Source organism: Oncorhynchus clarkii, chromosome 17 (assembly GCF_045791955.1).
Source record: "Oncorhynchus clarkii lewisi isolate Uvic-CL-2024 chromosome 17, UVic_Ocla_1.0, whole genome shotgun sequence".
Classification (NCBI taxonomy): domain Eukaryota; kingdom Metazoa; phylum Chordata; class Actinopteri; order Salmoniformes; family Salmonidae; genus Oncorhynchus; species Oncorhynchus clarkii.
In genome coordinates, this window is record NC_092163.1 from 4,423,646 (window position 1) to 4,450,528 (window position 26,883).

The 26,883-nt window shown below is 60.4% G+C and overlaps 1 protein-coding gene across 3 annotated transcripts in view; it reads left to right on the forward strand.

Moving 5' to 3' along the window:
• The window catches only part of LOC139370147 (monocyte to macrophage differentiation factor 2-like), a 53,272-nt gene that overhangs the window by 8,187 nt on the left and 18,202 nt on the right, over positions 1–26,883 (forward strand). The window contains exon 1 of one of the 3 annotated variants that reach the window (XM_071109474.1): positions 26,334–26,350. The exons of the other annotated variants lie outside the window; for them this stretch is intronic. Within the exon in view, the coding sequence (XP_070965575.1) occupies positions 26,334–26,350 (17 nt within the window). Of the gene's footprint in view, positions 1–26,333; positions 26,351–26,883 lie in introns of those variants that run through there. 3 annotated transcript variants of the gene reach the window in all.

Sequence of the window (26,883 nt, forward strand, 5' to 3'; positions counted from 1 at the left end):
GGGAGAGGAGAGATGGATCTGGGAGTGGAGGAGGAGACGGAGGGAGGGGAGAGGAGAGATGGATCTGGGAGGGGAGGAGGAGACGGGGGAGGGAGAGGAGAGATGGATCTGGGAGTGGAGGAGGAGACGGAGGGAGGGAGAGATGGATCTGGGAGTGGAGGAGGAGACGGAGGGAGGGGAGAGGAGAGATGGATGTGGGAGGGGAGGAGGAGACGGAGGGAGGGGAGAGGAGAGATGGATCTGGGAGGGGAGGAGGAGACGGGGGAGGGAGAGGAGAGATGGATCTGGGAGTGGAGGAGGAGACGGAGGGAGGGAGAGATGGATCTGGGAGTGGAGGAGGAGACGGAGGGAGGGGAGAGATGGATCTGGGAGTGGAGGAGGAGACGGAGGGAGGGAGGGGAGAGATGGATCTGGGAGTGGAGGAGGAGACGGAGGGAGGGGAGAGGAGAGATGGATCTGGGAGTGGAGGAGGAGACGGAGGGAGGGAGGGGAGAGATGGATCTGGGAGTGGAGGAGGAGACGGAGGGAGGGGAGAGATGGATCTGGGAGTGGAGGAGGAGACGGAGGGAGGGAGAGGAGAGATGGATCTGGGAGTGGAGGAGGAGACGGAGGGAGGGGAGAGGAGAGATGGATCTGGGAGTGAAGGAGGAGGGAGGGAGGGAGGGGAGAGATGGATCTGGGAGTGGAGGAGGAGACGGAGGGAGGGGAGAGATGGATCTGGGAGTGGAGGAGGAGACAGAGGGAGGGAGGGGAGAGATGGATCTGGGAGTGGAGGAGGAGACAGAGGGAGGGAGGGGAGAGATGGATCTGGGAGTGGAGGAGGAGACGGAGGGAGGGGAGAGATGGATCTGGGAGTGGAGGAGGAGACGGAGGGAGGGAGAGGAGAGATGGATCTGGGAGTGGAGGAGGAGACGGAGGGAGGGAGAGGAGAGATGGATCTGGGAGTGAAGGAGGAGACGGAGGGAGGGAGAGGAGAGATGGATCTGGGAGTGGAGGAGGAGACGGAGGGAGGGAGAGGAGAGATGGATCTGGGAGTGGAGGAGGAGACGGAGGGAGGGAGAGGAGAGATGGATCTGGGAGTGGAGGAGGAGACGGAGGGAGGGAGAGGAGAGATGGATCTGGGAGTGGAGGAGGAGACGGAGGGAGGGAGAGGAGAGATGGATCTGGGAGTGGAGGAGGAGACGGGATGGAGGGAGAGGAGAGATGGATCTGGGAGTGGAGGAGGAGACGGAGGGAGGGAGAGGAGAGATGGATCTGGGAGTGGAGGAGGAGACGGAGGGAGGGAGAGGAGAGATGGATCTGGGAGTGGAGGAGGAGACGGAGGGAGGGAGAGGAGAGATGGATCTGGGAGTGGAGGAGGAGACGGAGGGAGGGAGAGGAGAGATGGATCTGGGAGTGGAGGAGGAGACGGAGGGAGGGAGAGATGGATCTGGGAGTGGAGGAGGAGACGGAGGGAGGGAGAGGAGAGATGGATCTGGGAGTGGAGGAGGAGACGGGATGGAGGGAGAGGAGAGATGGATCTGGGAGTGGAGGAGGAGACGGGATGGAGGGAGAGGAGAGATGGATCTGGGAGTGAAGGAGGAGATGGAGGGAGGGGAGAGATGGATCTGGGAGTGGAGGAGGAGACGGAGGGAGGGGAGAGATGGATCTGGGAGTGGAGGAGGAGACGGAGGGAGGGAGAGATGGATCTGGGAGTGGAGGAGGAGACGGAGGGAGGGAGAGGAGAGATGGATCTGGGAGTGGAGGAGGAGACGGGATGGAGGGAGAGGAGAGATGGATCTGGGAGTGGAGGAGGAGACGGAGGGAGGGAGGGGAGAGATGGATCTGGGAGTGGAGGAGGAGACGGAATGGAGGGAGAGGAGAGATGGATCTGGGAGTGGAGGAGGAGACGGAGGGAGGGGAGAGGAGAGATGGATCTGGGAGTGAAGGAGGAGGGAGGGAGGGAGGGGAGAGATGGATCTGGGAGTGGAGGAGGAGACGGAGGGAGGGGAGAGATGGATCTGGGAGTGGAGGAGGAGACAGAGGGAGGGAGGGGAGAGATGGATCTGGGAGTGGAGGAGGAGACGGAGGGAGGGGAGAGATGGATCTGGGAGTGGAGGAGGAGACGGAGGGAGGGAGGGAGAGATGGATCTGGGAGTGGAGGAGGAGACGGAATGGAGGGAGAGGAGAGATGGATCTGGGAGTGGAGGAGGAGACGGAGGGAGGGGAGAGGAGAGATGGATCTGGGAGTGAAGGAGGAGGGAGGGAGGGAGGGGAGAGATGGATCTGGGAGTGGAGGAGGAGACGGAGGGAGGGGAGAGATGGATCTGGGAGTGGAGGAGGAGACAGAGGGAGGGAGGGGAGAGATGGATCTGGGAGTGGAGGAGGAGACGGAGGGAGGGAGAGATGGATCTGGGAGTGGAGGAGGAGACGGAGGGAGGGAGAGGAGAGATGGATCTGGGAGTGGAGGAGGAGACGGAGATGGAGGGAGAGGAGAGATGGATCTGGGAGTGGAGGAGGAGACGGAGGGAGGGAGGGGAGAGATGGATCTGGGAGTGGAGGAGGAGACGGAGGGAGGGAGAGGAGAGATGGATCTGGGAGTGGAGGAGGAGACGGAGGGAGGGGAGAGGAGAGATGGATCTGGGAGTGGAGGAGGAGACGGAGGGAGGGAGAGGAGAGATGGATCTGGGAGTGGAGGAGGAGACGGAGGGAGGGAGAGAGATGGATCTGGGAGTGGAGGAGGAGACAGAGGGAGGGAGGGGAGAGATGGATCTGGGAGTGGAGGAGGAGACGGAGGGAGGGGAGAGATGGATCTGGGAGTGGAGGAGGAGACGGAGGGAGGGAGAGGAGAGATGGATCTGGGAGTGGAGGAGGAGACGGAGGGAGGGAGAGGAGAGATGGATCTGGGAGTGGAGGAGGAGACGGAGGGAGGGAGAGGAGAGATGGATCTGGGAGTGGAGGAGGAGACGGAGGGAGGGAGAGGAGAGATGGATCTGGGAGTGGAGGAGGAGACGGAGGGAGGGAGAGGAGAGATGGATCTGGGAGTGGAGGAGGAGACGGAGGGAGGGAGAGGAGAGATGGATCTGGGAGTGGAGGAGGAGACGGAGGGAGGGAGAGGAGAGATGGATCTGGGAGTGGAGGAGGAGACGGATGGAGGGAGAGGAGAGATGGATCTGGGAGTGGAGGAGGAGACGGAGGGAGGGAGAGGAGAGATGGATCTGGGAGTGGAGGAGGAGACGGAGGGAGGGAGAGGAGAGATGGATCTGGGAGTGGAGGAGGAGACGGAGGGAGGGAGAGGAGAGATGGATCTGGGAGTGGAGGAGGAGACGGAGGGAGGGAGAGGAGAGATGGATCTGGGAGTGGAGTAGGAGACGGAGGGAGGGAGAGATGGATCTGGGAGTGGAGGAGGAGACGGAGGGAGGGAGAGGAGAGATGGATCTGGGAGTGGAGGAGGAGACGGGATGGAGGGAGAGGAGAGATGGATCTGGGAGTGGAGGAGGAGACGGGATGGAGGGAGAGGAGAGATGGATCTGGGTGTGAAGGAGGAGATGGAGGGAGGGGAGAGATGGATCTGGGAGTGGAGGAGGAGACGGAGGGAGGGGAGAGATGGATCTGGGAGTGGAGGAGGAGACGGAGGGAGGGAGAGATGGATCTGGGAGTGGAGGAGGAGACGGAGGGAGGGAGAGGAGAGATGGATCTGGGAGTGGAGGAGGAGACGGGATGGAGGGAGAGGAGAGATGGATCTGGGAGTGGAGGAGGAGACGGAGGGAGGGAGGGGAGAGATGGATCTGGGAGTGGAGGAGGAGACGGAGGGAGGGAGAGATGGATCTGGGAGTGGAGGAGGAGACGGAGGGAGGGGAGAGGAGAGATGGATCTGGGAGTGGAGGAGGAGACGGAGGGAGGGAGAGATGGATCTGGGAGTGGAGGAGGAGACGGAGGGAGGGGAGAGGAGAGATGGATCTGGGAGTGGAGGAGGAGACGGAGGGAGGGAGGGGAGAGATGGATCTGGGAGTGGAGGAGGAGACGGAGGGAGGGAGGGGAGAGATGGATCTGGGAGTGGAGGAGGAGACGGAGGGAGGGAGGGGAGAGATGGATCTGGGAGTGGAGGAGGAGACGGAGGGAGGGAGGGGAGAGATGGATCTGGGAGTGGAGGAGGAGACGGAGGGAGGGAGGGGAGAGATGGATCTGGGAGTGGAGGAGGAGACGGAGGGAGGGAGGGGAGAGATGGATCTGGGAGTGGAGGAGGAGACGGAATGGAGGGAGAGGAGAGATGGATCGGGGAGTGGAGGAGGAGACGGAATGGAGGGAGAGGAGAGATGGATCGGGGAGTGGAGGAGGAGACGGAGGGAGGGAGAGGAGAGATGGATCTGGGAGTGGAGGAGGAGACGGAGGGAGGGAGGGGAGAGATGGATCTGGGAGTGGAGGAGGAGACGGGATGGAGGGAAGGGAGAGATGGATCTGGGAGTGGAGGAGGAGACGGAGGGAGGGAGGGGAGAGATGGATCTGGGAGTGGAGGAGGAGACGGAATGCAGGGAGAGGAGAGATGGATCGGGGAGTGGAGGAGGAGACGGAGGGAGGGAGAGGAGAGATGGATCTGGGAGTGGAGGAGGAGACGGAGGGAGGGAGAGGAGAGATGGATCTGGGAGTGGAGGAGGAGACGGAGGGAGGGGAGAGATGGATCTGGGAGTGAAGGAGGAGACGGGATGGAGGGAGAGGAGAGATGGATCTGGGAGTGAAGGAGGAGACGGAGGGAGGGAGAGATGGATCTGGGAGTGGAGGAGGAGACGGGATGGAGGGAGAGGAGAGATGGATCTGGGAGTGAAGGAGGAGACGGAGGGAGAGGAGAGATGGATCTGGGAGTGGAGGAGGAGACGGAGGGAGGGAGGGGAGAGATGGATCTGGGAGTGAAGGAGGAGACGGGATGGAGGGAGAGGAGAGATGGATCTGGGAGTGGAGGAGGAGACGGAGGGAGGGGAGAGATGGATCTGAGAGTGGAGGAGGAGACGGAGGGAGGGAGAGGAGAGATGGATCTGGGAGTGGAGGAGGAGACGGGATGGAGGGAGAGGAGAGATGGATCTGGGAGTGGAGGAGGAGACGGAGGGAGGGAGAGATGGATCTGGGAGTGGAGGAGGAGACGGAGGGAGGGAGAGGAGAGATGAATCTGGGAGTGGAGGAGGAGACGGAGGGAGGGAGAGGAGAGATGGATCTGGGAGTGGAGGAGGAGACGGGATGGAGGGAGAGGAGAGATGGATCTGGGAGTGGAGGAGGAGACGGAGGGAGGGAGAGATGGATCTGGGAGTGGAGGAGGAGACGGAGGGAGGGAGAGATGGATCTGGGAGTGGAGGAGGAGACGGAGGGAGGGAGAGATGGATCTGGGAGTGGAGGAGGAGACGGAGGGAGGGAGAGATGGATCTGGGAGTGGAGGAGGAGACGGAGGGAGGGAGGGGAGAGATGGATCTGGGAGTGGAGGAGGAGACGGAGGGAGGGAGGGGAGAGATGGATCTGGGAGTGGAGGAGGAGACGGAGGGAGGGAGGGGAGAGATGGATCTGGGAGTGGAGGAGGAGACGGAATGGAGGGAGAGGAGAGATGGATCGGGGAGTGGAGGAGGAGACGGAGGGAGGGAGAGGAGAGATGGATCTGGGAGTGGAGGAGGAGACGGAGGGAGGGAGGGGAGAGATGGATCTGGGAGTGGAGGAGGAGACGGGATGGAGGGAAGGGAGAGATGGATCTGGGAGTGGAGGAGGAGACGGAGGGAGGGAGGGGAGAGATGGATCTGGGAGTGGAGGAGGAGACGGAATGGAGGGAGAGGAGAGATGGATCGGGGAGTGGAGGAGGAGACGGAGGGAGGGAGAGGAGAGATGGATCTGGGAGTGGAGGAGGAGACGGAGGGAGGGAGAGATGGATCTGGGAGTGGAGGAGGAGACGGAGGGATGGATCTGGGAGTGGAGGAGGAGACGGAGGGAGGGAGAGGAGAGATGGATCTGGGAGTGAAGGAGGAGACGGATGGAGGGAGAGGAGAGATGGATCTGGGAGTGGAGGAGGAGACGGAGGGAGGGAGAGATGGATCTGGGAGTGGAGGAGGAGACGGGATGGATCTGGGAGTGGAGGAGGAGACGGAGGGAGAGGAGAGATGGATCTGGGAGTGGAGGAGGAGACGGAGGGAGGGGAGAGATGGATCTGGGAGTGAAGGAGGAGACGGGATGGAGGGAGAGGAGAGATGGATCTGGGAGTGGAGGAGGAGACGGAGGGAGGGGAGAGATGGATCTGAGAGTGGAGGAGGAGACGGAGGGAGGGAGAGGAGAGATGGATCTGGGAGTGGAGGAGGAGACGGGATGGAGGGAGAGGAGAGATGGATCTGGGAGTGGAGGAGGAGACGGAGGGAGGGAGAGATGGATCTGGGAGTGGAGGAGGAGACGGAGGGAGGGAGAGGAGAGATGGATCTGGGAGTGGAGGAGGAGACGGAGGGAGGGAGAGGAGAGATGGATCTGGGAGTGGAGGAGGAGACGGGATGGAGGGAGAGGAGAGATGGATCTGGGAGTGGAGGAGGAGACGGAGGGAGGGAGAGATGGATCTGGGAGTGGAGGAGGAGACGGAGGGAGGGAGAGATGGATCTGGGAGTGGAGGAGGAGACGGAGGGAGGGAGAGATGGATCTGGGAGTGGAGGAGGAGACGGAGGGAGGGAGAGATGGATCTGGGAGTGGAGGAGGAGACGGAGGGAGGGAGAGGAGAGATGGATCTGGGAGTGGAGGAGGAGACGGAGGGAGGGAGGGGAGAGATGGATCTGGGAGTGGAGGAGGAGACGGAATGGAGGGAGAGGAGAGATGGATCGGGGAGTGGAGGAGGAGACGGAGGGAGGGAGAGGAGAGATGGATCTGGGAGTGGAGGAGGAGACGGAGGGAGGGAGAGGAGAGATGGATCTGGGAGTGGAGGAGGAGACGGAGGGAGGGAGAGATGGATCTGGGAGTGGAGGAGGAGACGGAGGGAGGGAGAGATGGATCTGGGAGTGGAGGAGGAGACGGAGGGAGGGAGAGATGGATCTGGGAGTGGAGGAGGAGACGGAGGGAGGGAGAGATGGATCTGGGAGTGGAGGAGGAGACGGAGGGAGGGAGAGATGGATCTGGGAGTGGAGGAGGAGACGGAGGGAGGGAGAGATGGATCTGGGAGTGGAGGAGGAGACGGAGGGAGGGAGAGATGGATCTGGGAGTGGAGGAGGAGACGGAGGGAGGGAGAGGAGAGATGGATCTGGGAGTGGAGGAGGAGACGGAGGGAGGGAGGGGAGAGATGGATCTGGGAGTGGAGGAGGAGACGGAATGGAGGGAGAGGAGAGATGGATCGGGGAGTGGAGGAGGAGACGGAGGGAGGGAGAGGAGAGATGGATCTGGGAGTGGAGGAGGAGACGGGATGGAGGGAGAGGAGAGATGGATCTAGGAGTGGAGGAGGAGACGGGATGGAGGGAGAGGAGTGATGGATCTGGGAGTGGAGGAGGAGACGGAGGGAGGGAGAGATGGATCTGGGAGTGGAGGAGGAGACGGAGGGAGGGAGAGATGGATCTGGGAGTGGAGGAGGAGACGGAGGGAGGGAGAGATGGATCTGGGAGTGGAGGAGGAGACGGAGGGAGGGAGAGATGGATCTGGGAGTGGAGGAGGAGACGGAGGGAGGGAGAGATGGATCTGGGAGTGGAGGAGGAGACGGAGGGAGGGAGAGGAGAGATGGATCTGGGAGTGGAGGAGGAGACGGAGGGAGGGAGGGGAGAGATGGATCTGGGAGTGGAGGAGGAGACGGAATGGAGGGAGAGGAGAGATGGATCGGGGAGTGGAGGAGGAGACGGAGGGAGGGAGAGGAGAGATGGATCTGGGAGTGGAGGAGGAGACGGAGGGAGGGAGAGGAGAGATGGATCTGGGAGTGGAGGAGGAGACGGAGGGAGGGAGAGATGGATCTGGGAGTGGAGGAGGAGACGGAGGGAGGGAGAGATGGATCTGGGAGTGGAGGAGGAGACGGAGGGAGGGAGAGATGGATCTGGGAGTGGAGGAGGAGACGGAGGGAGGGAGAGATGGATCTGGGAGTGGAGGAGGAGACGGAGGGAGGGAGAGATGGATCTGGGAGTGGAGGAGGAGACGGAGGGAGGGAGAGGAGAGATGGATCTGGGAGTGGAGGAGGAGACGGGATGGAGGGAGAGGAGAGATGGATCTGGGAGTGGAGGAGGAGACGGAGGGAGGGAGAGATGGATCTGGGAGTGGAGGAGGAGACGGAGGGAGGGAGAGGAGAGATGGATCTGGGAGTGGAGGAGGAGACGGAGGGAGGGAGGGGAGAGATGGATCTGGGAGTGGAGGAGGAGACGGAATGGAGGGAGAGGAGAGATGGATCGGGGAGTGGAGGAGGAGACGGAGGGAGGGAGAGGAGAGATGGATCTGGGAGTGGAGGAGGAGACGGAGGGAGGGAGAGGAGAGATGGATCTGGGAGTGGAGGAGGAGACGGAGGGAGGGGAGAGATGGATCTGGGAGTGAAGGAGGAGACGGGATGGAGGGAGAGGAGAGATGGATCTGGGAGTGAAGGAGGAGACGGAGGGAGGGAGAGATGGATCTGGGAGTGGAGGAGGAGACGGGATGGAGGGAGAGGAGAGATGGATCTGGGAGTGAAGGAGGAGACGGAGGGAGAGGAGAGATGGATCTGGGAGTGGAGGAGGAGACGGAGGGAGGGGAGAGATGGATCTGGGAGTGAAGGAGGAGACGGGATGGAGGGAGAGGAGAGATGGATCTGGGAGTGGAGGAGGAGACGGAGGGAGGGGAGAGATGGATCTGAGAGTGGAGGAGGAGACGGAGGGAGGGAGAGGAGAGATGGATCTGGGAGTGGAGGAGGAGACGGGATGGAGGGAGAGGAGAGATGGATCTGGGAGTGGAGGAGGAGACGGAGGGAGGGAGAGATGGATCTGGGAGTGGAGGAGGAGACGGAGGGAGGGAGAGGAGAGATGGATCTGGGAGTGGAGGAGGAGACGGAGGGAGGGAGAGGAGAGATGGATCTGGGAGTGGAGGAGGAGACGGGATGGAGGGAGAGGAGAGATGGATCTGGGAGTGGAGGAGGAGACGGAGGGAGGGAGAGATGGATCTGGGAGTGGAGGAGGAGACGGAGGGAGGGAGAGATGGATCTGGGAGTGGAGGAGGAGACGGAGGGAGGGAGAGATGGATCTGGGAGTGGAGGAGGAGACGGAGGGAGGGAGAGATGGATCTGGGAGTGGAGGAGGAGACGGAGGGAGGGAGAGGAGAGATGGATCTGGGAGTGGAGGAGGAGACGGAGGGAGGGAGGGGAGAGATGGATCTGGGAGTGGAGGAGGAGACGGAATGGAGGGAGAGGAGAGATGGATCGGGGAGTGGAGGAGGAGACGGAGGGAGGGAGAGGAGAGATGGATCTGGGAGTGGAGGAGGAGACGGAGGGAGGGAGAGATGGATCTGGGAGTGGAGGAGGAGACGGAGGGAGGGAGAGATGGATCTGGGAGTGGAGGAGGAGACGGAGGGAGGGAGAGATGGATCTGGGAGTGGAGGAGGAGACGGAGGGAGGGAGAGATGGATCTGGGAGTGGAGGAGGAGACGGAGGGAGGGAGAGATGGATCTGGGAGTGGAGGAGGAGACGGAGGGAGGGAGAGATGGATCTGGGAGTGGAGGAGGAGACGAGACGGAGGGAGGGAGAGATGGATCTGGGAGTGGAGGAGGAGACGGAGGGAGGGAGAGGAGAGATGGATCTGGGAGTGGAGGAGGAGACGGAGGGAGGGAGGGGAGAGATGGATCTGGGAGTGGAGGAGGAGACGGAATGGAGGGAGAGGAGAGATGGATCGGGGAGTGGAGGAGGAGACGGAGGGAGGGAGAGGAGAGATGGATCTGGGAGTGGAGGAGGAGACGGGATGGAGGGAGAGGAGAGATGGATCTAGGAGTGGAGGAGGAGACGGGATGGAGGGAGAGGAGTGATGGATCTGGGAGTGGAGGAGGAGACGGAGGGAGGGAGAGATGGATCTGGGAGTGGAGGAGGAGACGGAGGGAGGGAGAGATGGATCTGGGAGTGGAGGAGGAGACGGAGGGAGGGAGAGATGGATCTGGGAGTGGAGGAGGAGACGGAGGGAGGGAGAGATGGATCTGGGAGTGGAGGAGGAGACGGAGGGAGGGAGAGATGGATCTGGGAGTGGAGGAGGAGACGGAGGGAGGGAGAGGAGAGATGGATCTGGGAGTGGAGGAGGAGACGGAGGGAGGGAGGGGAGAGATGGATCTGGGAGTGGAGGAGGAGACGGAATGGAGGGAGAGGAGAGATGGATCGGGGAGTGGAGGAGGAGACGGAGGGAGGGAGAGGAGAGATGGATCTGGGAGTGGAGGAGGAGACGGAGGGAGGGAGAGGAGAGATGGATCTGGGAGTGGAGGAGGAGACGGAGGGAGGGAGAGATGGATCTGGGAGTGGAGGAGGAGACGGAGGGAGGGAGAGATGGATCTGGGAGTGGAGGAGGAGACGGAGGGAGGGAGAGATGGATCTGGGAGTGGAGGAGGAGACGGAGGGAGGGAGAGATGGATCTGGGAGTGGAGGAGGAGACGGAGGGAGGGAGAGATGGATCTGGGAGTGGAGGAGGAGACGGAGGGAGGGAGAGATGGATCTGGGAGTGGAGGAGGAGACGGAGGGAGGGAGAGATGGATCTGGGAGTGGAGGAGGAGACGGAGGGAGGGAGAGGAGAGATGGATCTGGGAGTGGAGGAGGAGACGGAGGGAGGGAGGGGAGAGATGGATCTGGGAGTGGAGGAGGAGACGGAATGGAGGGAGAGGAGAGATGGATCGGGGAGTGGAGGAGGAGACGGAGGGAGGGAGAGGAGAGATGGATCTGGGAGTGGAGGAGGAGACGGGATGGAGGGAGAGGAGAGATGGATCTAGGAGTGGAGGAGGAGACGGGATGGAGGAAGAGGAGTGATGGATCTGGGAGTGGAGGAGGAGACGGAGGGAGGGGAGAGATGGATCTGGGAGTGAAGGAGGAGACGGAGGGAGGGAGAGGAGAGATGGATCTGGGAGTGGAGGAGGAGACGGAGGGAGGGAGAGGAGAGATGGATCTGGGAGTGGAGGAGGAGACGGGATGGAGGGAGAGGAGAGATGGATCTGGGAGTGGAGGAGGAGACGGGATGGAGGGAGAGGAGAGATGGATCTGGGAGTGGAGGAGGAGACGGGATGGAGGGAGAGGGTGATGGATCTGGGAGTGAGGAGAAGGAGACGAGATGGAGGGAGAGGGTGATGGATCTGGGAGTGAGGAGAAGGAGACGAGATGGAGGGAGAGGGTGATGGATCTGGGAGTGAGGAGAAGGAGACGAGATGGAGGGAGAGGGTGATGGATCTGGGAGTGAGGAGAAGGAGACGAGATGGAGGGAGAGGGTGATGGATCTGGGAGTGAGGAGAAGGAGACGAGATGGAGGGAGAGGGGATGGATCTGGGAGTGAGGAGAAGGAGACGAGATGGAGGGAGAGGGTGATGGATCTGGGAGTGGAGGAGGAGACGGAGGGAGGGAGAGGAGAGATGGATCTGGGTGTGGAGGAGGTGACGGGATGGAGGGAGAGGAGAGATGGATCTGGGAGTGGAGGAGGAGACGGGATGGAGGGAGAGGAGAGATGGATCTGGGAGTGAGGAGAAGGAGACGAGATGGAGGGAGAGGGTGATGGATCTGGGAGTGAGGAGAAGGAGACGAGATGGAGGGAGAGGGTGATAGATCTGGGAGTGAGGAGAAGGAGACGAGATGGAGGGAGAGGGTGATGGATCTGGGAGTGAGGAGAAGGAGACGAGATGGAGGGAGAGGGTGATGGATCTGGGAGTGAGGAGAAGGAGACGAGATGGAGGGAGAGGGGATGGATCTGGGAGTGAGGAGAAGGAGACGAGATGGAGGGAGAGGGTGATGGATCTGGGAGTGGAGGAGGAGACGGAGGGAGGGAGAGGAGAGATGGATCTGGGAGTGGAGGAGGAGACGGAGGGAGGGAGAGGAGAGATGGATCTGGGAGTGGAGGAGGAGACGGGATGGAGGGAGAGGAGAGATGGATCTGGGAGTGGAGGAGGAGACGGGATGGAGGGAGAGGAGAGATGGATCTAGGAGTGGAGGAGGAGACGGAGGGAGGGGAGAGATGGATCTGGGAGTGAAGGAGGAGACGGGATGGAGGGAGAGGAGAGATGGATCTGGGAGTGAAGGAGGAGACGGAGGGAGGGAGAGATGGATCTGGGAGTGGAGGAGGAGACGGGATGGAGGGAGAGGAGAGATGGATCTGGGAGTGAAGGAGGAGACGGAGGGAGAGGAGAGATGGATCTGGGAGTGGAGGAGGAGACGGAGGGAGGGGAGAGATGGATCTGGGAGTGAAGGAGGAGACGGGATGGAGGGAGAGGAGAGATGGATCTGGGAGTGGAGGAGGAGACGGAGGGAGGGGAGAGATGGATCTGAGAGTGGAGGAGGAGACGGAGGGAGGGAGAGGAGAGATGGATCTGGGAGTGGAGGAGGAGACGGGATGGAGGGAGAGGAGAGATGGATCTGGGAGTGGAGGAGGAGACGGAGGGAGGGAGAGATGGATCTGGGAGTGGAGGAGGAGACGGAGGGAGGGAGAGGAGAGATGGATCTGGGAGTGGAGGAGGAGACGGAGGGAGGGAGAGGAGAGATGGATCTGGGAGTGGAGGAGGAGACGGGATGGAGGGAGAGGAGAGATGGATCTGGGAGTGGAGGAGGAGACGGAGGGAGGGAGAGATGGATCTGGGAGTGGAGGAGGAGACGGAGGGAGGGAGAGATGGATCTGGGAGTGGAGGAGGAGACGGAGGGAGGGAGAGATGGATCTGGGAGTGGAGGAGGAGACGGAGGGAGGGAGAGATGGATCTGGGAGTGGAGGAGGAGACGGAGGGAGGGAGAGGAGAGATGGATCTGGGAGTGGAGGAGGAGACGGAGGGAGGGAGGGGAGAGATGGATCTGGGAGTGGAGGAGGAGACGGAATGGAGGGAGAGGAGAGATGGATCGGGGAGTGGAGGAGGAGACGGAGGGAGGGAGAGGAGAGATGGATCTGGGAGTGGAGGAGGAGACGGAGGGAGGGAGAGGAGAGATGGATCTGGGAGTGGAGGAGGAGACGGAGGGAGGGAGAGATGGATCTGGGAGTGGAGGAGGAGACGGAGGGAGGGAGAGATGGATCTGGGAGTGGAGGAGGAGACGGAGGGAGGGAGAGATGGATCTGGGAGTGGAGGAGGAGACGGAGGGAGGGAGAGATGGATCTGGGAGTGGAAGAGGAGACGGAGGGAGGGAGAGATGGATCTGGGAGTGGAGGAGGAGACGGAGGGAGGGAGAGATGGATCTGGGAGTGGAGGAGGAGACGGAGGGAGGGAGAGATGGATCTGGGAGTGGAGGAGGAGACGGAGGGAGGGAGAGGAGAGATGGATCTGGGAGTGGAGGAGGAGACGGAGGGAGGGAGGGGAGAGATGGATCTGGGAGTGGAGGAGGAGACGGAATGGAGGGAGAGGAGAGATGGATCGGGGAGTGGAGGAGGAGACGGAGGGAGGGAGAGGAGAGATGGATCTGGGAGTGGAGGAGGAGACGGGATGGAGGGAGAGGAGAGATGGATCTAGGAGTGGAGGAGGAGACGGGATGGAGGGAGAGGAGTGATGGATCTGGGAGTGGAGGAGGAGACGGAGGGAGGGAGAGATGGATCTGGGAGTGGAGGAGGAGACGGAGGGAGGGAGAGATGGATCTGGGAGTGGAGGAGGAGACGGAGGGAGGGAGAGATGGATCTGGGAGTGGAGGAGGAGACGGAGGGAGGGAGAGATGGATCTGGGAGTGGAGGAGGAGACGGAGGGAGGGAGAGATGGATCTGGGAGTGGAGGAGGAGACGGAGGGAGGGAGAGGAGAGATGGATCTGGGAGTGGAGGAGGAGACGGAGGGAGGGAGGGGAGAGATGGATCTGGGAGTGGAGGAGGAGACGGAATGGAGGGAGAGGAGAGATGGATCTGGGAGTGGAGGAGGAGACGGAGGGAGGGAGAGATGGATCTGGGAGTGGAGGAGGAGACGGAGGGAGGGAGAGGAGAGATGGATCTGGGAGTGGAGGAGGAGACGGAGGGAGGGAGGGGAGAGATGGATCTGGGAGTGGAGGAGGAGACGGAATGGAGGGAGAGGAGAGATGGATCGGGGAGTGGAGGAGGAGACGGAGGGAGGGAGAGGAGAGATGGATCTGGGAGTGGAGGAGGAGACGGAGGGAGGGAGAGGAGAGATGGATCTGGGAGTGGAGGAGGAGACGGGATGGAGGGAGAGGAGAGATGGATCTGGGAGTGAAGGAGGAGACGGAGGGAGGGAGAGATGGATCTGGGAGTGGAGGAGGAGACGGGATGGAGGGAGAGGAGAGATGGATCTGGGAGTGAAGGAGGAGACGGAGGGAGAGGAGAGATGGATCTGGGAGTGGAGGAGGAGACGGAGGGAGGGAGAGATGGAGATGGATCTGGGAGTGGAGGAGGAGACGGAGGGAGGGAGAGGAGAGATGGATCTGGGAGTGGAGGAGGAGACGGAGGGAGGGAGAGGAGAGATGGATCTGGGAGTGGAGGAGGAGACGGAGGGAGGGAGAGGAGAGATGGATCTGGGAGTGGAGGAGGAGACGGAGGGAGGGAGAGGAGAGATGGATCTGGGAGTGGAGGAGGAGACGGGATGGAGGGAGAGGAGAGATGGATCTGGGAGTGGAGGAGGAGACGGGATGGAGGGAGAGGAGTGATGGATCTGGGAGTGGAGGAGACGGAGGGAGGGAGAGATGGATCGGGAGTGGAGGAGGAGACGGAGGGAGAGATGGATCTGGGAGTGGAGGAGGAGACGGAGGGAGGGAGAGATGGATCTGGGAGTGGAGGAGGAGACGGAGGGAGGGAGAGATGGATCTGGGAGTGGAGGAGGAGACGGAGGGAGGGAGAGATGGATCTGGGAGTGGAGGAGGAGACGGAGGGAGGGAGAGGAGAGATGGATCTGGGAGTGGAGGAGGAGACGGAGGGAGGGAGGGGAGAGATGGATCTGGGAGTGGAGGAGGAGACGGAATGGAGGGAGAGGAGAGATGGATCTGGGAGTGGAGGAGGAGACGGAGGGAGGGAGAGATGGATCTGGGAGTGGAGGAGGAGACGGAGGGAGGGAGAGGAGAGATGGATCTGGGAGTGGAGGAGGAGACGGAGGGAGGGAGGGGAGAGATGGATCTGGGAGTGGAGGAGGAGACGGAATGGAGGGAGAGGAGAGATGGATCGGGGAGTGGAGGAGGAGACGGAGGGAGGGAGAGGAGAGATGGATCTGGGAGTGGAGGAGGAGACGGAGGGAGGGAGAGGAGAGATGGATCTGGGAGTGGAGGAGGAGACGGAGGGAGGGGAGAGATGGATCTGGGAGTGAAGGAGGAGACGGGATGGAGGGAGAGGAGAGATGGATCTGGGAGTGAAGGAGGAGACGGAGGGAGGGAGAGATGGATCTGGGAGTGGAGGAGGAGACGGGATGGAGGGAGAGGAGAGATGGATCTGGGAGTGAAGGAGGAGACGGAGGGAGAGGAGAGATGGATCTGGGAGTGAAGGAGGAGACGGGAGGGAGGGAGAGGAGAGATGGATCTGGGAGTGGAGGAGGAGACGGAGGGAGGGGAGAGATGGATCTGAGAGTGGAGGAGGAGACGGAGGGAGGGAGAGGAGAGATGGATCTGGGAGTGGAGGAGGAGACGGGATGGAGGGAGAGGAGAGATGGATCTGGGAGTGGAGGAGGAGACGGAGGGAGGGAGAGATGGATCTGGGAGTGGAGGAGGAGACGGAGGGAGGGAGAGGAGAGATGGATCTGGGAGTGGAGGAGGAGACGGAGGGAGGGAGAGGAGAGATGGATCTGGGAGTGGAGGAGGAGACGGGATGGAGGGAGAGGAGAGATGGATCTGGGAGTGGAGGAGGAGACGGAGGGAGGGAGAGATGGATCTGGGAGTGGAGGAGGAGACGGAGGGAGGGAGAGATGGATCTGGGAGTGGAGGAGGAGACGGAGGGAGGGAGAGATGGATCTGGGAGTGGAGGAGGAGACGGAGGGAGGGAGAGATGGATCTGGGAGTGGAGGAGGAGACGGAGGGAGGGAGAGGAGAGATGGATCTGGGAGTGGAGGAGGAGACGGAGGGAGGGAGGGGAGAGATGGATCTGGGAGTGGAGGAGGAGACGGAATGGAGGGAGAGGAGAGATGGATCGGGGAGTGGAGGAGGAGACGGAGGGAGGGAGAGGAGAGATGGATCTGGGAGTGGAGGAGGAGACGGAGGGAGGGAGAGATGGATCTGGGAGTGGAGGAGGAGACGGAGGGAGGGAGAGATGGATCTGGGAGTGGAGGAGGAGACGGAGGGAGGGAGAGATGGATCTGGGAGTGGAGGAGGAGACGGAGGGAGGGAGAGATGGATCTGGGAGTGGAGGAGGAGACGGAGGGAGGGAGAGATGGATCTGGGAGTGGAGGAGGAGACGGAGGGAGGGAGAGATGGATCTGGGAGTGGAGGAGGAGACGGAGGGAGGGAGAGATGGATCTGGGAGTGGAGGAGGAGACGGAGGGAGGGAGAGGAGAGATGGATCTGGGAGTGGAGGAGGAGACGGAGGGAGGGAGGGGAGAGATGGATCTGGGAGTGGAGGAGGAGACGGAATGGAGGGAGAGGAGAGATGGATCGGGGAGTGGAGGAGGAGACGGAGGGAGGGAGAGGAGAGATGGATCTGGGAGTGGAGGAGGAGACGGGATGGAGGGAGAGGAGAGATGGATCTAGGAGTGGAGGAGGAGACGGGATGGAGGGAGAGGAGTGATGGATCTGGGAGTGGAGGAGGAGACGGAGGGAGGGAGAGATGGATCTGGGAGTGGAGGAGGAGACGGAGGGAGGGAGAGATGGATCTGGGAGTGGAGGAGGAGACGGAGGGAGGGAGAGATGGATCTGGGAGTGGAGGAGGAGACGGAGGGAGGGAGAGATGGATCTGGGAGTGGAGGAGGAGACGGAGGGAGGGAGAGATGGATCTGGGAGTGGAGGAGGAGACGGAGGGAGGGAGAGGAGAGATGGATCTGGGAGTGGAGGAGGAGACGGAGGGAGGGAGGGGAGAGATGGATCTGGGAGTGGAGGAGGAGACGGAATGGAGGGAGAGGAGAGATGGATCGGGGAGTGGAGGAGGAGACGGAGGGAGGGAGAGGAGAGATGGATCTGGGAGTGGAGGAGGAGACGGAGGGAGGGAGAGGAGAGATGGATCTGGGAGTGGAGGAGGAGACGGAGGGAGGGAGAGATGGATCTGGGAGTGGAGGAGGAGACGGAGGGAGGGAGAGATGGATCTGGGAGTGGAGGAGGAGACGGAGGGAGGGAGAGATGGATCTGGGAGTGGAGGAGGAGACGGAGGGAGGGAGAGATGGATCTGGGAGTGGAGGAGGAGACGGAGGGAGGGAGAGATGGATCTGGGAGTGGAGGAGGAGACGGAGGGAGGGAGAGATGGATCTGGGAGTGGAGGAGGAGACGGAGGGAGGGAGAGATGGATCTGGGAGTGGAGGAGGAGACGGAGGGAGGGAGAGGAGAGATGGATCTGGGAGTGGAGGAGGAGACGGGGGGAGGGAGGGGAGAGATGGATCTGGGAGTGGAGGAGGAGACGGAATGGAGGGAGAGGAGAGATGGATCGGGGAGTGGAGGAGGAGACGGAGGGAGGGAGAGGAGAGATGGATCTGGGAGTGGAGGAGGAGACGGGATGGAGGGAGAGGAGAGATGGATCTAGGAGTGGAGGAGGAGACGGGATGGAGGGAGAGGAGAGATGGATCTAGGAGTGGAGGAGGAGACGGGATGGAGGGAGAGGAGTGATGGATCTGGGAGTGGAGGAGGAGACGGAGGGAGGGGAGAGATGGATCTGGGAGTGAAGGAGGAGACGGAGGGAGGGAGAGGAGAGATGGATCTGGGAGTGGAGGAGGAGACGGAGGGAGGGAGAGGAGAGATGGATCTGGGAGTGGAGGAGGAGACGGGATGGAGGGAGAGGAGAGATGGATCTGGGAGTGGAGGAGGAGACAGGATGGAGGGAGAGGAGAGATGGATCTGGGAGTGGAGGAGGAGACGGGATGGAGGGAGAGGAGAGATGGATCTGGGAGTGAGGAGAAGGAGACGAGATGGAGGGAGAGGGTGATGGATCTGGGAGTGAGGAGAAGGAGACGAGATGGAGGGAGAGGGTGATGGATCTGGGAGTGAGGAGAAGGAGACGAGATGGAGGGAGAGGGTGATGGATCTGGGAGTGAGGAGAAGGAGACGAGATGGAGGGAGAGGGTGATGGATCTGGGAGTGAGGAGAAGGAGACGAGATGGAGGGAGAGGGGATGGATCTGGGAGTGAGGAGAAGGAGACGAGATGGAGGGAGAGGGTGATGGATCTGGGAGTGGAGGAGGAGACGGAGGGAGGGAGAGGAGAGATGGATCTGGGAGTGGAGGAGGAGACGGGATGGAGGGAGAGGAGAGATGGATCTGGGAGTGGAGGAGGAGACGGGATGGAGGGAGAGGAGAGATGGATCTGGGAGTGAGGAGAAGGAGACGAGATGGAGGGAGAGGGTGATGGATCTGGGAGTGAGGAGAAGGAGACGAGATGGAGGGAGAGGGTGATGGATCTGGGAGTGAGGAGAAGGAGACGAGATGGAGGGAGAGGGTGATGGATCTGGGAGTGAGGAGAAGGAGACGAGATGGAGGGAGAGGGTGATGGATCTGGGAGTGAGGAGAAGGAGACGAGATGGAGGGAGAGGGTGATGGATCTGGGAGTGAGGAGAAGGAGACGAGATGGAGGGAGAGGGTGATGGATCTGGGAGTGAGGAGAAGGAGACGAGATGGAGGGAGAGGGGATGGATCTGGGAGTGAGGAGGAGGAGACGGAGGGAGGGAGAGGAGAGATGGATCTGGAAGAGGGTGATGGATCTGGGAGGGGAGGAGGAGACGGGATGGAGGGAGAGGAGAGATGGATCTGGGAGTGGAGGAGGATGGAGGGGAGAGATGGATCTGGGAGTGAGGAGGAGACGGAGGGAGGGAGAGGAGAGATGGATCTGGGAGTGGAGGAGAAGACTGGATGGAGGGAGAGGAGAGATGGATCTGGGAGTGGAGGAGGAGACGGGATGGAGGGAGAGGAGAGATGGATCTGGGAGTGGAGGAGGAGACGGGATGGAGGGAGAGGAGAGATGGCTCTAGGAGTGGAGGAGGAGACGGGATGGAGGGAGAGGAGTGATGGATCTGGGAGTGGAGGAGGAGACGGAGGGAGGGGAGAGATGGATCTGGGAGTGAAGGAGGAGACGGAGGGAGGGAGAGGAGAGATGGATCTGGGAGTGGAGGAGGAGACGGAGGGAGGGAGAGGAGAGATGGATCTGGGAGTGGAGGAGGAGACGGGATGGAGGGAGAGGAGAGATGGATCTGGGAGTGGAGGAGGAGACGGGATGGAGGGAGAGGAGAGATGGATCTGGGAGTGGAGGAGGAGACGGGATGGAGGGAGAGGAGAGATGGATCTGGGAGTGAGGAGAAGGAGACGAGATGGAGGGAGAGGGTGATGGATCTGGGAGTGAGGAGAAGGAGACGAGATGGAGGGAGAGGGTGATGGATCTGGGAGTGAGGAGAAGGAGACGAGATGGAGGGAGAGGGTGATGGATCTGGGAGTGAGGAGAAGGAGACGAGATGGAGGGAGAGGGTGATGGATCTGGGAGTGAGGAGAAGGAGACGAGATGGAGGGAGAGGGGATGGATCTGGGAGTGAGGAGAAGGAGACGAGATGGAGGGAGAGGGTGATGGATCTGGGAGTGGAGGAGGAGACGGAGGGAGGGAGAGGAGAGATGGATCTGGGAGTGGAGGAGGAGACGGGATGGAGGGAGAGGAGAGATGGATCTGGGAGTGAGGAGAAGGAGACGAGATGGAGGGAGAGGGTGATGGATCTGGGAGTGAGGAGAAGGAGACGAGATGGAGGGAGAGGGTGATGGATCTGGGAGTGAGGAGAAGGAGACGAGATGGAGGGAGAGGGTGATGGATCTGGGAGTGAGGAGAAGGAGACGAGATGGAGGGAGAGGGTGATGGATCTGGGAGTGAGGAGAAGGAGACGAGATGGAGGGAGAGGGGATGGATCTGGGAGTGAGGAGAAGGAGACGAGATGGAGGGAGAGGGTGATGGATCTGGGAGTGGAGGAGGAGACGGAGGGAGGGAGAGGAGAGATGGATCTGGGAGTGGAGGAGGAGACGGAGGGAGGGAGAGGAGAGATGGATCTGGGAGTGGAGGAGGAGACGGAGGGAGGGGAGAGATGGATCTGGGAGTGAAGGAGGAGACGGAGGGAGGGAGAGGAGAGATGGATCTGGGAGTGGAGGAGGAGACGGAGGGAGGGAGAGGAGAGATGGATCTGGGAGTGGAGGAGGAGACGGGATGGAGGGAGAGGAGAGATGGATCTGGGAGTGGAGGAGGAGACGGGATGGAGGGAGAGGAGAGATGGATCTGGGAGTAGAGGAGGAGACGGGATGGAGGGAGAGGGTGATGGATCTGGGAGTGAGGAGAAGGAGACGAGATGGAGGGAGAGGGTGATGGATCTGGGAGTGAGGAGAAGGAGACGAGATGGAGGGAGAGGGTGATGGATCTGGGAGTGAGGAGAAGGAGACGAGATGGAGGGAGAGGGTGATGGATCTGGGAGTGAGGAGAAGGAGACAAGATGGAGGGAGAGGGTGATGGATCTGGGAGTGAGGAGAAGGAGACGAGATGGAGGGAGAGGGGATGGATCTGGGAGTGAGGAGAAGGAGACGAGATGGAGGGAGAGGGTGATGGATCTGGGAGTGGTGGAGGAGACGGAGGGAGGGAGAGGAGAGATGGATCTGGGAGTGGAGGAGGAGACGGGATGGAGGGAGAGGAGAGATGGATCTGGGAGTGGAGGAGGAGACGGGATGGAGGGAGAGGAGAGATGGATCTGGGAGTGAGGAGAAGGAGACGAGATGGAGGGAGAGGGTGATGGATCTGGGAGTGAGGAGAAGGAGACGAGATGGAGGGAGAGGGTGATGGATCTGGGAGTGAGGAGAAGGAGACGAGATGGAGGGAGAGGGTGATGGATCTGGGAGTGAGGAGAAGGAGACGAGATGGAGGGAGAGGGTGATGGATCTGGGAGTGAGGAGAAGGAGACGAGATGGAGGGAGAGGGGATGGATCTGGGAGTGAGGAGAAGGAGACGAGATGGAGGGAGAGGGTGATGGATCTGGGAGTGGAGGAGGAGACGGAGGGAGGGAGAGGAGAGATGGATCTGGGAGTGGAGGAGGAGACGGAGGGAGGGAGAGGAGAGATGGATCTGGGAGTGGAGGAGGAGACGGGATGGAGGGAGAGGAGAGATGGATCTGGGAGTGGAGGAGGAGACGGGATGGAGGGAGAGGAGAGATGGATCTAGGAGTGGAGGAGGAGACGGGATGGAGGGAGAGGAGTGATGGATCTGGGAGTGGAGGAGGAGACGGAGGGAGGGGAGAGATGGATCTGGGAGTGAAGGAGGAGACGGAGGGAGGGAGAGGAGAGATGGATCTGGGAGTGGAGGAGGAGACGGAGGGAGGGAGAGGAGAGATGGATCTGGGAGTGGAGGAGGAGACGGGAGGGAGGGAGAGGAGAGATGGATCTGGGAGTGAGGAGAAGGAGACGAGATGGAGGGAGAGGGTGATGGATCTGGGAGTGAGGAGAAGGAGACGAGATGGAGGGAGAGGGTGATGGATCTGGGAGTGAGGAGAAGGAGACGAGATGGAGGGAGAGGGTGATGGATCTGGGAGTGAGGAGAAGGAGACGAGATGGAGGGAGAGGGTGATGGATCTGGGAGTGAGGAGAAGGAGACGAGATGGAGGGAGAGGGGATGGATCTGGGAGTGAGGAGAAGGAGACGAGATGGAGGGAGAGGGTGATGGATCTGGGAGTGGAGGAGGAGACGGAGGGAGGGAGAGGAGAGATGGATCTGGGAGTGGAGGAGGAGACGGGATGGAGGGAGAGGAGAGATGGATCTGGGAGTGGAGGAGGAGACGGGATGGAGGGAGAGGAGAGATGGATCTGGGAGTGAGGAGAAGGAGACGAGATGGAGGGAGAGGGTGATGGATCTGGGAGTGAGGAGAAGGAGACGAGATGGAGGGAGAGGGTGATGGATCTGGGAGTGAGGAGAAGGAGACGAGATGGAGGGAGAGGGTGATGGATCTGGGAGTGAGGAGAAGGAGACGAGATGGAGGGAGAGGGTGATGGATCTGGGAGTGAGGAGAAGGAGACGAGATGGAGGGAGAGGGTGATGGATCTGGGAGTGAGGAGAAGGAGACGAGATGGAGGGAGAGGGTGATGGATCTGGGAGTGAGGAGAAGGAGACGAGATGGAGGGAGAGGGGATGGATCTGGGAGTGAGGAGGAGGAGACGGAGGGAGGGAGAGGAGAGATGGATCTGGAAGAGGGTGATGGATCTGGGAGGGGAGGAGGAGACGGGATGGAGGGAGAGGAGAGATGGATCTGGGAGTGGAGGAGGATGGAGGGGAGAGATGGATCTGGGAGTGAGGAGGAGACGGAGGGAGGGAGAGGAGAGATGGATCTGGGAGTGGAGGAGAAGACTGGATGGAGGGAGAGGAGAGATGGATCTGGGAGTGGAGGAGGAGACGAGGATGGAGGGGAGAGATGGATCTGGGAGTGGAGGAGGAGACGGAGGGAGGGAGGGGAGAGATGGATCTGGGAGTGAGGAGATGGAGGGAGAGGGTGATGGATCTGGGAGTGGAGGAGAAGGAGACGGAGGGAGGGGAGAGATGGATCTGGGAGTGGAGGAGAAGGAGACGGAGGGAGGGGAGAGATGGATCTGGGAGTGGAGGAGGAGACAGAGGGAGGGAGAGGGTGATGGATCTGGGAGTGGAGGAGGAGACGGAGGGAGGGAGAGGGTGATGGATCTGGGAGTGGAGGAGGAGACAGGGATGGAGGGAGAGGGTGATGGATCTTGGAGTGGAGGAGGAGACGGAGGGAGGGAGAGGGTGATGGATCTGGGAGTGGAGGAGGAGACGGAGGGAGGGGGGAGATGGATCTGGGAGTGGAGGAGGAGACGGAGGGAGGGGAGAGATGGATCTGGGAGTGGAGGAGGAGACGGAGGGAGGGGAGAGATGGATCTGGGAGTGGAGGAGGAGACGAGGATGGAGGGGAGAGATGGATCTGGGAGTGGAGGAGGAGACGGAGGGAGGGAGGGGAGAGATGGATCTGGGAGTGAGGAGATGGAGGGAGAGGGTGATGGATCTGGTTGTGGTGGAGAAGGAGACGGAGGGAGGGGAGAGATGGATCTGGGAGTGGAGGAGAAGGAGACGGAGGGAGGGGAGAGATGGATCTGGGAGTGGAGGAGGAGACAGAGGGAGGGAGAGGGTGATGGATCTGGGAGTGGAGGAGGAGACGGAGGGAGGGAGAGGGTGATGGATCTGGGAGTGGAGGAGGAGACAGGGATGGAGGGAGAGGGTGATGGATCTTGGAGTGGAGGAGGAGACGGAGGGAGGGAGAGGGTGATGGATCTGGGAGTGGAGGAGGAGACGGAGGGAGGGGGGAGATGGATCTGGGAGTGGAGGAGGAGACGGAGGGAGGGGAGAGATGGATCTGGGAGTGGAGGAGGAGACGGAGGGAGGGGAGAGATGGATCTGGGAGTGGAGGAGGAGACGGAGGGAGGGGAGAGATGGATCTGGGAGTGGAGGAGGAGACGGAGGGAGGGGAGAGATGGATCTGGGAGTGGAGGAGAAGGAGATGGGGATGGAGGGAGAGGAGAGATGGATCTGGGAGTGAGGATTAGGGGATGGAGGGAGAGGGTGATGGATCTGGGAGTGAGGAGAAGGAGATGGAGGGAGAGGGTGATGGATCTGGGAGTGAGTAGGAGACGGGGATGGAGGGCGAGGGTGATGGATCTGGGAGTGGAGGAGGAGACGGGGATGGAGGGAGAGGAGAGATGGATCTGGGAGTGGAGGAGGAGACGGGGATGGAGGGAGAGGGTGATGGATCTGGGAGTGGAGGAGGAGACGGGATGGAGGGAGAGGGTGATGGATCTGGGAGTGGTGGAGGAGACGGGGATGGAGGGAGAGGGTGATGGATCTGGGAGTGGAGGAGGAGACGGGGATGGAGGGAGAGGGGGATGGATCTGGGAGTGGAGGAGGAGACGGGGATGGAGGGAGAGGAGAGATGGATCTGGGAGTGAGGAGAAGGAGAAGAGGATGGAGGGAGAGTGTGATGGATCTGGGAGTGATTAGAAGGAGGGAGAGGGTGATGGATCTGGGAGTGGAGGAGGAGACGGAGGGAGGGGAGAGATGGATCTGGGAGTGAGGAGAAGGGGATGGATCTGGGAGAAGGGGATGGAGGGAGAGGGTGATGGATCTGGGAGTGAGGAGATGGAGGGAGAGGGTGATGGATCTAGGAGTGGAGGAGGAGACGGGGATGGATCTGGGAGTGAGGAGAAGGAGACGGGGATGGAGGGAGAGGAGAGATGGATCTGGGAGTGAGGAGAAGGAGAAGAGGATGGAGGGAGAGTGTGATGGATCTGGGAGTGAGGAGAAGGAGGGAGAGGGTGATGGATCTGGGAGTGAGGAGAAGGAGGGAGAGGGTGATGGATCTGGGAGTGAGGAGGAGGAGGGAGAGGGTGATGGATCTGGGAGTGAGGAGAAGGAGGGAGAGGGTGATGGATCTGGGAGTGAGGAGGAGGAGGGAGAGGGTGATGGATCTGGGAGTGAGGAGAAGGAGGGAGAGGGTGATGGATCTGGGAGTGAGGAGAAGGAGGGAGAGGGTGATGGATCTGGGAGTGAGGAGAAGGAGGGAGAGGGTGATGGATCTGGGAGTGAGGAGAAGGAGGGAGAGGGTGATGGATCTGGGAGTGAGGAGGAGGAGGGAGAGGGTGATGGATCTGGGAGTGAGGAGGAGGATGGAGAGGGTGATGGATCTGGGAGTGAGGAGGAGGAGGAGGGAGAGGGTGATGGATCTGGGAGTGAGGAGAAGGAGGGAGAGGAGAGATGGATCTGGGAGTGAGGAGAAGGAGGGAGAGGAGAGATGGATCTGGGAGTGAGGAGAAGGAGGGAGAGGAGAGATGGATCTGGGAGTGAGGAGGAGGAGGGAGAGGAGAGATGGATCTGGGAGTGAGGAGGAGGAGGGAGAGATGAGATGGATCTGGGAGTGAGGAGAAGGAGGGAGAGGAGAGATGGATCTGGGAGTGGAGGAGGATGGAAGAAAAGAGAGAAGAGGAAAATGGAGTTTTCAGTGCTCGGGGGTTTCCATGGCTACAGTGACATCACCACACTACAGCTACTTCGTGTGTGTGAGAGAGACAGACCTCTTATTTCTGCCTCAGTCGATCCATGGTTACTGGCAGTTGCCAGGCAACAGTAGTCATGGAAAAAAGCAAGTTTCTGAGAGAGAGAGATTCCAGAACTCTGAAAGAACATCTCTGACTGCCATCAATCAGACAAAACAAACACAGACTGATGGAGGGAGGTGGAGAGAGAGAACAAACACAGACTGGAGGGAGGTGGAGAGAGAGAACAAACAGACTGATGGAGGGAGGTGGAGAGAGAGAACAAACACAGACTGATGGAGAGAGGTGGAGAGAGAGAACAAACACAGACTGATGGAGAGAGGTGGAGAGAGAGAACACAGACTGATGGAGAGAGGTGGAGAGAGAGAACACAGACTGATGGAGGGAGGTGGAGAGAGAGAACAAACACAGACTGATGGAGAGGTGGAGAGAGAGAACAAACACAGACTGATGGAGGGAGGTGGAGAGAGAGAACACAGACTGATGGAGGGAGGTGGAGAGAGAGAACACAGACTGATGGCGGGACGTGGAGAGAGAACAAACACAGACTGATGGAGGTGGAGAGAGAGAACAAACACAGACTGATGGAGGTGGAGAGAGAGAACAAACACAGACTGATGGAGAGAGGTGGAGAGAGAGAACAAACACAGACTGATGGAGGTGGAGAGAGAGAACAAACACAGACTGATGGAGGTGGAGAGAGAGAACAAACACAGACTGATGGAGGGAGGTGGAGAGAGAGAACAAACACAGACTGATGGAGGTGGAGAGAGAGAACAAACACAGACTGAGGGAGGTGGAGAGAGAACAAACAGACTGATGGAGGGAGGTGGAGAGAGAGAACAAACACAGACTGATGGAGGGAGGTGGAGAGGGAGAACAAACACAGACTGATGGAGGTGGAGAGAGAGAACAAACACAGACTGATGGAGGGAGGTGGAGAGAGAGAGAACACAGACTGATGGAGGGAGGTGGAGAGAGAGAACAAACACAGACTGATGGAGAGAGGTGGAGAGAGAGAACAAACACAGACTGATGGAGGGAGGTGGAGAGAGAACAAACACAAACTGATGGAGGGAGGTGGAGAGAGAGAACAAACACAGACTGATGGAGGTGGAGAGAGAGAAAAAACACAGACTGAGGGAGGTGGAGAGAGAACAAACACAGACTGATGGAGGGAGGTGGAGAGAGAGAACACAGACTGATGGAGGGAGGTGGAGAGAGAACAAACACAGACTGATGGAGGGAGGTGGAGAGAGAGAACAAACACAGACTGATGGAGAGAGAGAACAAACACAGACTGATGGAGGGAGGTGGAGAGAGAGAACACAGACTGATGGAGGGAGGTGGAGAGAGAACAAACACAGACTGATGGAGGGAGGTGGAGAGAGAGAACAAACACAGACTGATGGAGGTAGAGAGCGAGAACAAACAGACTGGTGGAGCGAGAGAAAATGAGGGGGGGAGAGAGGGGATGAATAGAGAGGGAGAGGGGCAGTATAATTTAATGATATAGAGTCAGTGATGTTACTATATGAATGAGTAGTATCATTTAATGATATAGAGTCAGTGATGTTACTATATGAATGAGTAGTATCATTTAATGATATAGAGTCAGTGATGTTACTATATGATTGGCTGACTGGCTGACTGTCTG